The 12,290-nt window shown below is 42.7% G+C and overlaps 1 protein-coding gene across 1 annotated transcript in view; it reads left to right on the top strand.

Moving 5' to 3' along the window:
• Positions 1-12,290, top strand: part of LOC126199557 (myrosinase 1-like) — a 173,342-nt gene that overhangs the window by 64,937 nt on the left and 96,115 nt on the right. The window contains exons 6-7 of the mRNA XM_049936479.1: positions 824-918; positions 6,277-6,424. Coding sequence (XP_049792436.1) covers positions 824-918; positions 6,277-6,424 — 243 coding nt within the window. The remainder of the gene's footprint in view (positions 1-823; positions 919-6,276; positions 6,425-12,290) is intronic.

Here is a 12,290-nt window from a genome sequence, read left to right as displayed (position 1 = left end):
TGGATACATTACTATACTCCTGAGACCAAACAACAATCTAAACAATGGGTTACTGAGGGAGAATCTGCACCAAAAAAGGCGAAGACCAATGCTTCGGCCGGAATGGTTATGGTGACTGTCTTTTGGGATTCACACGGGATAATCCTCATCGACTATCTGGAAAATGGTAAAACTATTACAAGTGCATATTATTCATCGTTACTGGACTGTCTGAAAACCGAGCTGCAAGAAAAACGCCGGCAATCGGACCGCAAAAAGTTCCTTTTCCATCACGACAATGCATCAGCACACACCTCAGCAGTTGTGGTCGCAAAATTAATGGAAATAGGATTTCAGCTCGGTTCACATCCTCCCTGTTCTCCAGACTTCGCTCTCTCGGACTACTGTTTGTTCCCCAATTTGAAGAAATGGCTGGTGGTACAAAGATTTTATTCAAACGTGGAGGTGATTGCAGCAACTAATAGTTTTTTTTTTTTTTTGCAGACTTGGACAATTCCTATTATTCGGAAGGGATCAACAAATTATAACAGCGTCGGACGAAGTGTATAAGTCTAAAAGGAGACTGTCGAAAAATAAAAAAAAGGTTTACCCCAAACACGTAAATAGTTTTTATTTTTGCACGGACGTTTCAAACGCCCCTCATAGCATGAGATCTGTTAGAACTATCAAGACTGTAACCTACTGTAGCGTTTGGACCAGAGCAGCTATATCAAAACGGTCTAAAGTATCGTATTTGTTCGTGTGTGTGTGTGTGTGTGTGTGTGTGTGTGTGTGTGTGTGTGTGTGTGTTTTAAGTTACTGACTCCAATGTGTTCTGCTGCAGGTCGTCTGGGACTGGCACTGAGCGCTGTACACATACAGCCTGCATCGGATACTCCAGAGGATGTTGAGGCTGCGCGCCGTCTCTTCCAGTTCCAGGTTCGTAGTCAGTCACGTAGCAGGTATTAACAACCGAGATAAAAGTGCTAAACATACTGAAAAGAGCAGGCTGCTTCTCTCTCACAAACTCGTTCATATTTTGCGCTGTACATTTCAGTTGACATCTTACGACAAGAGATGGGAAAACTCCTCAGGTGTACTTGAAAATAATATGGAAAATATATGTATAGGAGAGAGTCTAAGGTTAGGCGGTCGTTTCCCAAGGCAACTTTTGTGCCATAAATAACGCAAGAAATATGGACCCCGTGTTGCGGTATACGACACGGCTACATGGTACGGAAATAAGCGCACTTTCTTTGAAGGACAGGGGACTTGGGACCATTTTGTTGCGTCAAAAGACTCAAGTGGTAGCGGTTTGATGCGCATTAAATAAAGTAGTTTGTGGCCAGCTGTTACTGTTGGCCACGATTGTTGAAAGTTTCTACACCAGTGGTCGTCAAACTTTTTTGCTTAAGAGCTAATACTGACATTGTGGGACGGCACATCAGGCCGTAATGTATCGAATTATTAACTGGTAGTGTACATAAATTAGTAAGTTATGAGCCACCAATAGATTAGCTAGAGTAAGGGAGCTATAAATTGGCCGTCGTCCCCAAAGTGCAGTGTGTACCAAAATAATCGTTACAGCTTTGATCACTTATACACCCTAAGGGGAAAAAAAAAGACGCACTATGAAGGAATTACCCGAATAGGTCGGAAATTTGTACATGTGATGTCTATGCACATACAAACAAATGATTACAATTTCAGACAAATTCAGGAAAAGAAAGAGCTTCACAAATTGAGCAAGTCAATAAAACGTTTGTTCACCTCTGGCCCTTATTCAGGCAGTTATTTTGCTTATCATTGGTTGAGGGAGTTGTTGGATGTCTTCCTGAGGGATATCGTACCAAATTCTGTCCAACTGGCGGGTTAGATCCCTGACCACCTCTCCGGGTTGTCGGGCCGTACGACAGGCGACAGTCACGTTAGTATCCCACCACTGTCCGGGGCATCTCCAGACAGGCCTTCGGTTTGGAATCGCATTGACTGGATTGTCTTAAGTGATGAGTCCCGCTTCGAACTGAGCCCCTGATAGCAGTGGGATACCAACATGTCGCCTGCCATATGGCCTGACAAACAGGAGTCATGGCCTCAGGTGCCATTTCTTTTTATATCAGGGCACCTTTAGTTGTCATCCGCGGCACATTTACAGCACAGCGGTACGTCGACGGTATTCTGTGCCTTGTTTTGTTGCACTTCATGGCAAGCCACCCTGGGCTTACATTTCAGCAAGGCAGTGCGCGCCCACACAAGCAACTAGAGGGTGTCTCGCAAAGTTATATCAACCAATCCTTCCACAGCTCGCCTGATGAATCACTGGCGACGCAGTAGCCTTTAAAAGCCCCCCCCCCCCCATTTCCACCCCCATGATCACACCCCACCAGTCAGGCTCAAATGGCTCTGAGCACTATTGGACTTAACTTCTAAGGTCATCAGTCCCATAGAACTTAGAACTACTTAAACCTAACTAACCTAAGGACATCACACACATCCATGCCCGAAGCAGGATTAGAACCTGCGACGGTAGCGGTCGCGCGGTTCCAGACTGTAGCGCCTAGAACCGCTCGGCCACTCCGGCTGGCCCACCAGTCAGGATTTTTAGTATGTTGTCATGGTGCTTCCTCCTACCACTTTACAAAAATTTGGGAACCACGCGAATTTTTCCCCCCAATTTTCCTTCGTTGACTCGAATAAATACTGTAGCGAAGTAGCAGAAAAAACTACATTGCTGACACGAACAACTATAGGCGACAGCTGTTTAAACAAAGCATACTGTCGTCATGTACACCATGTTAGCGATGGTAGTCGTTTCTTTGTGACTGGTACGTGGACGAAATGACGTAGTAGGAGCACTGTGGAAACAGGCGGTGAGAAAGGTTTCTTCTCGTATACAGAAGATAGGAATGTGGGGGTAGCAGAACTCGCATGTATCTCCCAGTTACAAGGGGAATTCAATAAGTAATGCAACATCTTTTTCTGAAAGCTAGTTGATTTTGTTCAGGATTCCAATACACCATCTTATTTCCCACTCGTTTGACTTCAAAACCTTACTTCTCAACATAATTTACTATAAATATAACGGCCTTACGCCACCTTACTGAGAGGGCCTGTATGCCCGCATAGTACCACTCTAGTGGTCGACAACAGAGCCAATGTCTTGCTGTATCAAGAACCTCTCCATTATCCACGTACTGCTTCCTCCGGAGTGCATCCTTCATTGAGCCAAACAGATGGAGGCCGGAAGGTGCGAGATCTGGGCTGTAGGGTGGACGAGGAACAATAGTCAACTGAAGTTTTGTGAACTCCTCTCAGGTATGCAGTCTAGGCTGAGACTTTGCATTGTCACGAAGTTGGTTTGTATTTTTGTAGCGATAAACACGCCGAAGCCATTTCTTTAGTTTCCTGAAGATAGCGTAATACACTTCAGAGTTGATTGTTGCATCACGAGGGAAGACATCAAACAGAATAGCCCCTTCAGAGTCCCAGAAGACAGTTGCCATGATTTTGCCAGCTGAGGGTGCGTCTTTGACCTTTTTCTTCGGAGGAAAGGTAGTGTGGCGCCACTCGATGAATTGCTGTTCGGCTTCCGGTTCGAAATGATGAACCAATGTTTTATCGCTTGTGACGATGTTCGGCAAAAAGTGTCACCACTAATACAATTCCACACACACATCCCTTCACTTGCTCTTTATGACCACACAACTGTGTGTGGTCGGCCGGCCCGCGGGATATCAGACAGTTTTGCGTGACCTTACTGTGATGATCGTAGATGCGTGGTGCCTCGCCCAACGACTCACCGCGCTTTTGTTGACTGCCAGGTCTCAGTAGACAGTCTGCAAGCGCCTATGAATATCTACGATGCTTCGGTTTTCCGCCAAAAGAAACTCAATGATAGCTCTCTGCTTGAACCGGACCTCTGTTACAGATACCATTTCGAAGGCTACGTATAGCGCCGTCACCTATCTGAACTCCATGAAAACTATAGGGGCTGAAGCGGGAATATTCCACGATGGCCCACAGAAAAAAATAGTGGCCGAGAAAAAATAGTGTTGCATTACTTATTGTACGCCGCTCGTGATTCTTAAAAAATCTTTAAAGATGGATTTATGGTCTCATCATTTTCCCTTCAATTTTATCACTTCGAAGCTAGTGATTTATGTCTTTATTAGATTATTATGCTCTGTTCTTGTAAATTGTTTTCAGTATTCCTGTAGACCACGGGTGGGCAACAGGTGGTCCGCAGGTTTCAATCCGACACACGGAAAAAATTGTGGGAGGGAACGAGGAGCTGTATTTGCTAGGCCGAGTAAGCATTTTCGGGTATTTTCCATCGACACTCCCGCTCACCTCGGGTTTGCAGCTCATGAGGCAGACCAGTGGACGTTTGCTTATTTAGCAGCACGTGCAGCGCCATTTCACCACCGCTGGATTTTAACCCCACACACACACACACACACACACACACACACACACACACACACAAGCGCGCGCGTGCGTAATCTTTTGCTTACTCCCTACTTTTGTGCTACACGTTGATAGCACAAACGTTGGTAGCAGCTGACAATGGCGTGAAAATTGCTGATTACTAGCGAAATGTGCCGATCTGGACAACAGTAGCGGGGGTCATAACTTTGTGAACAAATTCACTCATAAAGTTCATGAAATTTAATGCTAGTTGTTCATTAATTTCATGCAAGTGTTTCTTTTCGTCTTTACCGAGTTCATTCACTGTCTGTTCTGAAGGAATTACCGTGTTCTCTTCTACGAAACATGTTGCTCAAAAACAACTAACAGGAAATTGCGGAAAGACAAAGTTAAAGTATTAATTTACAAATTGGACAAGCAATAGCAAAATTGTTTGCCAAACAATTCCGTTGAAACTAGTTTCATAAAAATTGCGAAACCTTTAAAATCTTTTGCTGAAGGCAAGTTCGCAAAGGAGTGCGTCTTGGAGAATGAAGGTGTACTATGCCCCGATAGAGAGAGAGAGTCCGAACAAATACATTTATCGAGACAAACTGTGGTTCCATGAATTGGTGATTTGTTGAATCGGGCCGGCCGTGGTGGCCGTGCGGTTCTAGGCGCTGCAGTCCGGAACCGCGGGACTGCTACGGTCGCAGGTTCGAATCCTGCCTCGGGCATGGATGTGTGTGATGTCCTTAGGGTAGTTAGGTTTAAGTAGTTCTAAGTTCTAGGGGACTGATGACCATAGATGTTAAGTCTCATAGTGCTCAGAGCAATTTAAATTCAACTTTCCCCATTGATTTCTTTCAGTGTCCACTAGCTGCCACTGTCTCTCTTTCATTCGATTCATGTTCATATATGGCTGCAGGATTATACAAATAGTTGGAGAGCACCGATTTATGAGACACAACTCAGTTGGCAATTTTTTGTTCATGATGTAGATGTGTTCACCATAGTGGAAAAATTGTTAGCATAATTCCGCTAAAGGAACCACTACAGGTGAAGGTATTTCTGAAGTGAAAAAGTTATCGAACCATTCAATCTGCAGTGGAGCCAGTTCCCTGGAGTCTATTCTGATGGATCACCTGCAATCGTCAGTTCATGAAAGGATTTTTTAGCATGTACAATAAACAATTTAATGAATTAAGTATTAAGAACGCCTGTTTGATAATTCTTCTCTGCATTGTTCATCAATAAAGTTTGCGTGCAGCCTGCGAGCTTAAGTAAGTATGTGAATCAGGCGTGTGAGTCACCAGATGTTGCCCACACCTGCTGTAGACTCTGAACGTCCGTGAATTCTTGAGCAATCACAGCATCTGAATGGCCAAAGGTAACTCAAGCTAGGGGACATAGTAATGTGATTTTTTAAATTCATATTGACTGTCAGATAGACAGACAGACAGATATATTAATGGATAATAATGTACTGATAGATTTCAAGAATTTATGAAGAGTAATGATTACAGTAGTTAATAGTTTTGCTAGGAGTTAACTTTTTTTCTGGACAGTTGTTACCCCGTCTGTACCTGCTTCCTTGGCATCTGCCTGTCTCATCGTCCCTATAGTATGGCTCTGCGTTAATTCATTTCTGAGGGAACTTTTTCATATTTGCTTTTGATCATAATTCAGTAAATGCGAGTCCCACCTTGCGCATACTCGCCAATTTTTGGATACTATACTGTAGATTGTCTCATTTTTCAGCTGTTTTTCCAGTTTTGGGACATCGTTCACATGGATCAACTTTGAAATAGGCCTACATGCGGCACGTTAGAATCGGAACACTTGGTTCTGAACTGTTGTAACTGTGTGTGGTGCTGTGGCTGTTGGCAGGTGGGCTGGTTCGCGCACCCCGTATATAGCGCGGAAGGCGACTACCCACTCGTGATGCGCGAGCGCATAGACTGCCGCAGTCAGATGGAGGGTCGCTGGCGGTCGCGTCTGCCCAGCTTCAGCGAACACGAACGCCGGATGCTCATAGGTATTGCAGTGTACACAATACCCTTCCCTGGTATCACGCCTCTCACGTCGCTGGTTCTACCCAGTGGTTACAATTAAAGTGCAGCTATTCACAAAGGTCCGGTGTGGGCTGTAATTATTGTATGGCAGCGAAACTACGTAAACATTCTAATGTGTTAACGATCACGAATCGATTTGCCCTGGAAAAAAATTAGTTACAATGTTGGCCACCAGGTGCATATTTGGTGCTGTGAATGCAAGAAAATGGTTCAAATGGCTCTGAGCACTATGGGACTTAACTGCTAGAACTTAGAACTACTTAAACCTAACAAACCTAAGGACATCACACACATCCATGCCCGATGCAAGATTCGAGCCTGCGACCGTAGCGGTCGCGCGGTTCCAGACTGTAGCGCCTAGAACCGCTCGGCCACCACGGCCGGCGAATGCAAGAAAAACCTAGATAAATGTTTCCATATGTAATGGATTTAGGAACTGGTCGTGGGCAGAAAAGGTCAAACAAGTGAGAAAGGCATAATGCTGATTTTACTATTAACCGCCGTTGACACAATTTTTTCAGCATGAGCACCGGAGACGACATGTCGCATCTGTAGAACGACGTGATCAACAATTGCTCGCAGCAGTTCTGATGGAATCCAAACAACGTGTTCCTGCATACTGGTCTTCAGATCAGGTAGAGACCAAACGTACCCCTGATGAACTTGTTCTGTTAGATATCCCCAACGCCAAAAGTCATATGGATTCCCATCAGGTGATCTTGCACGCCATGCATCTGGAAAACTTCTGGAGATAACACTTTCGTGGAAGGTTGGATAAGCAAACCTTCTACTGCTCAAGCAGATCATCTGCTGGGCGAGCAGCATGAGGTGTTGCCCCATCTTGCATGAAAACAGTGGTTTCCATACAGGTGTGCTCTTCCAAAGCAAGGAATCAAGTGCTGTACAAGGTTGTCTCGATAATGTGCAGAGGTCACAATACAACCGTCAGGCCCTCAGAGTATTCTCTTCAAAGAAAAATTTACCAGAACATCCACAACACGCGGTTTACCAGTACCCCAAATTCGGTGGTTCCGTGTATTCACTGCACCCTGTAGTGTAAAATGTGCCTCCTCACTCCAAAGTACATTGCCCGGCCACATGTCATCAACTTCCGTTCGTGTCAGAAACCGAAGAGCAAATTCGGAACATTTCTGCGGTTTGTAAGGTTTCAGTTGCTGCACCGTCTGGATCCTGTACGTGTAACAGTGTAAAATAAACCGCAAAACTATGTTCTGTTGACCACGGACTGAAAAATTTTCCTGACACTGCACAACTCTAGCACTACCCGGCGCAAATGCTGAATGGTCAGTCACACAAACAACCACCTCGTCAATAACTTCCACCAGTATCGGATGCCTTCCTTTCCCAGGTGCCTCACCAAGCTCACCCGCGTTTTCGGATTTCATTATCTTCTTTGCACCTCTTAATGACATCGGGCCTCTCAGTAAGCGACACTCTCTTAATGCAGCACTGTTATTGCTGTGCTGTCGTTCACATAAAGTGGTTTTACTAACAGTGCTTGGTCTCTCTTTCTTGATAGCCATACTGTTCAGTCACATTATGGCTTGTCAAATGACAGCGTGGGTGCTAAAAACCGTCATACAGTGTGCAGCACCAAATTTACACATGGTGCCACAACTGGAACTAATTTGTTTTCCAGCATAAAGCGGTTCTATATCACCATATCTACCAAGTTTTAATACCATAGGATGATTACAGCCCACACTGGATCTCATAGTGTAGCTGCACTTTAATTTCAATCACGTGGTAGTAGCCCAGTCGTCACATACATTGGACGTTACAAAAGCAACGAATTTTATGAACTTTTAGTACGTCATGTACTGTGTATGTGGTATGTAGGGCAGAATCCTGTAGTGGTGTGTAGCGACCTCGAGAGCCCTGTGATAACTATGGAGCCAAAAAAATCACAATATTTTGACACTTTCTTCAGTTTTTTCTCAAAACATTTTTTCTTTTCATCCCACAATAAAAGGTACTCAGAACTTTCATGCAGATCGTAAAATTTTCTAAAATTTGTTCTGGTCAAATGTACTTTTATCACGCAGAACGAACGGCAAAAGTTGGAAATCGTCAAAGAACAAGTGCAAAAAGGACAGGTTTTAGCATTGTAATTTTAACTGTACAACTTTTATGGAAGAATGTTTAATGCACATTAAGTGCCCCACCACCCTCCCCTACAATTAAGGGACTGCTGATTTCTGCTAAGAATGACAAGAAATCCAGATTCCTCATGGCAGGTGCTTTCAAATATCAAACAACTGCAAGAACACCTCCCGCCCACTAATAAACTGTATTTTCTTACCATCTAAACATATATTTGGCAGCACACAAAAAATGTTCACAACTTTTTTTAATTTGCTGGCTTTCGGTAGGCGCCCATACAGCCATCTCAACAGTGGAAAGACGATATGACAGCATATTTCGATAATTCAGAATGTTCATTAGGTGCGAGTTGTACCCTTGTACTAAGATACACAGGCTTATGACTTGCCCTGTGACCCCAGGTAGGCGATTTTTGTACCAGCAATGACGATACGAAGATAAGGACAACACCACACCCACTTTCTGAGCGAAGAAAATTTCCAGGTCACTTAAGTTAGCAATCTGCTGCGCTGACCCGGTGGTTACCGACACAGATGTAAGCTTCACACCTTTATCAATCCCCTACCCTTTCACCGAGTACCTGCCAATTGAACTATAGGTCTAATCAACTATGGAAGTGACATATACAGTAACTGTGTAGAACTCACAACATGAGGTGTGTGCCACACCGAATAGCTTCTCTATTTCTAATGAAGTAATCTAGATTGGCTGACACAGCTGCAACATTTCCACTGCTGCAGAAAACTATCTATGTCACGTGACTTTTCAGGCTTTCTTGACACATCTCTTGCTGTCAAATCATACTGTGCAAATCCCAAAATATTTTGGCAATACAGCTGTTCACACCTTCAGGTGATGGTAGCTGTTGACACCAGACACATGGGGACTTCGAAATTTATCAGGCCAGGAGAATACACATATGCGGGAGGATGCCCACAGTTGGAGGAAAGAGGCTCTTGGAGGGCCCCCTGCTGGGGGCTGTAGAGAGGCCTTTCACATGTTCACTGTGGGCAATGGCTGTGCTGCCAGATGTTCCTGTGGTTAAAAGCTTAGTTAAATCTCAGCAGTGTACTGCTTTGACATGAATCAGAATTCTAGTTTCTTCCGTTTTGATTTAATGACAGTCCAGGTGGTGCTTAATTCAAAAACAGCATCCCTGTTGGTAGGACAGTCCATCAAATGGATATGTATGGCATCCTTAAAAACACAGTCCCAGAAAGAGCCACAGTCCTGATAAAAGTATTTGGAATTACCTCATGATACCCCATTCTGTTAATAGTTACACCATTTTGCTTTGGCACCTCTAGTGGCATAGGTGGTATTATGGCCCAGGGATTTCAATACGTAACAGGACTGAGGACATGAACCTGAATACAAACATACGTAAAATAAATTTTGTACCAGTAACATTTTTTGAGCTGGTTATTAAAATATCATGACTACCCTTCCAAAAATGTCTTCTATATTTATTTCTTGACAAAATTTTTCAGAAATTATATCTATCATAGCTACAGCTCAGTTTGTGGTATCAATATTAGGAGGGCAGGAGTAAAAATAATGCATATAAATTATTGAAAACACTTATTGTGGTCAAAAAAATCTGTGTTAATCTGGATTGCACATTTCTAATAACTTGATGGCAGTCATAAAAAAACCTGGCTACCAATAATGTACAATAAAGAAGAGCCTATATGTTTTCTTAATGGCCACCTCTGCCTACTGCACTGAAGAACTTCTTAGCACAGCCAATTAATATTTTATTCAGTGTAATATCACCCTCGCACTTCTATAAATTGTAGCAATGCTAGCAGAGTAAATACTGTAATGATTAACTGTTTCCTTTTTGGTGATGCTTGGCTATGATAGCTTAAGAATTATTTTATGCACTTTGTGTACATTTACACTCATGAGCCAAAACATTATGACCACCTGCTTAACAGTTTGTTTGTCTGCCTTTGGAATGAAATAAATCAATGATTCTGCATATCAGTGATTCAACAGTTTGTTGGCAGGATGGTGGACGTATGTGACATTAGACATCTATACACAAGTCATGTAAATAACAGGTCACTGATTTGCATATGCTGTGGTAGAAACCAATAGCAACCCATATGAGTTCATAGGATTTACATCAGGTGAATCTGGCCACCGAGATGTCAACATGAGTTCACTATAATTCTCCTCAAACCACTGCAGCATGGTTCTGGCTCTGACACAATGAGCAATTATACTGCTGAAAGATGAAATTGCCTTTGGGGAAGACATCAAGCATAAAGGGGATGCAGGTGGTTGGCAGCTGTCAGCATTTATTCTTTTTACTACCTGAGGTCCCATGCAAGTGTAGGAGAATGTTTTTTTTTTATTTTATTTTAAACATCTAGTTTCACAGGACCAAATTGAGAAGCAAAACTCCAATACAAGTAATAACAGATAAAATAAAATGTTTATGAACCCAAAAAAGACAAGCCATAAGTTTATGCAAAAGCACTCGACAAAATAACACAGGAATCAGCTTAATTTTTCAACGCACCCCTTAACAGAACAGGAGGAGTGATCCATGAAGAAACTCTTCTGTTTTGATTTGAAAGCGCATGGATTACTGCTAAGATCTTTGAATTCTTGTGGTAGATTATTGAAAATGGATGCAGCACTCTACTGCACACCTTTCTGCACAAGAGTCGAGGAAGTGCGATCCAAATGCAGATTGGATTTCTGCCTAGTATTATCTGATTGAAAGCTGCTAATTATTGGGAATAAGCTGATATTGTTAACAATGTATATACTGAGAGGCTGACGTCGGAATATCCTGACTAATGAACAGGGGTCACAAGAGGTCTGTGAACTTATACCACTTGTTGTACAAACTGCCCATTTCTGAGCCAAAAATATCCTTTGAGAATGGGAAGAGTTACCCAAAAATATAATACCACATGACATAAGCGAATGAAAATAAGCAAAGTAGACTACTTTTCATGTCGAACTATCACTTACTTTTGATAACGTTTGAACAGTAAAAATGGCACCATTAATTCTTTGAACAAGATCCTGAACATGGGCTTCCCACGACAGTTTTCTATCTATCTGAACATCTAGAAATTTGAACTGTTCATTTTCACTAATCATATGCCCATTCTGTGAAATTAAAATGTTGGGCTATGTTGAATTGTGTGTCAGAAACTGTAAAAACTGAGTCTTATTATAATTTAGTGTTAGTTTATTTTCTACAAGCCATGAACTTATGTCATGAATACACTATTTGAAACAGTGCCAGTATAGCACACAACATCCTTTACTACCAAGCTAGTGTCAACAACAAACAGAAATATTTTAGAATAACCTGTAATACAGGAGTGGGCTGGAGTAGAGATGGACGGTAACTTCAATTGTCTCGCATATGCAGATGACATAGTACTACTAAGTGAATCAGAGCACGAGTTGAAAGGAATGTACCAGAAAATGGACAATTATGCACAGAAGGTAGGGCTCAAAGTGAATCAAGACCAAACAGAATTCATGCAATTAGGAAGAAGACAAGAGCAGGAAGAATTTCTTGAGATAGATGGCAAGAGGTTCAAGAGAGTACACTAGTTCAAATACTTGAAATCTTGGTTTACCACGGACAACAACATAAAAGTGGACATCAAGGAAATAGCAGTGGGAATGAAATGCATGCATTCCCTCGTAGAGATGCTCAGCTCTAAATCA

Source organism: Schistocerca nitens, chromosome 8 (assembly GCF_023898315.1).
Source record: "Schistocerca nitens isolate TAMUIC-IGC-003100 chromosome 8, iqSchNite1.1, whole genome shotgun sequence".
Lineage (NCBI taxonomy): Eukaryota > Metazoa > Arthropoda > Insecta > Orthoptera > Acrididae > Schistocerca > Schistocerca nitens.
The sequence above is the reverse complement of the archived record's forward strand: the minus strand, read 5'-3'. Positions and strand labels throughout refer to the sequence as shown.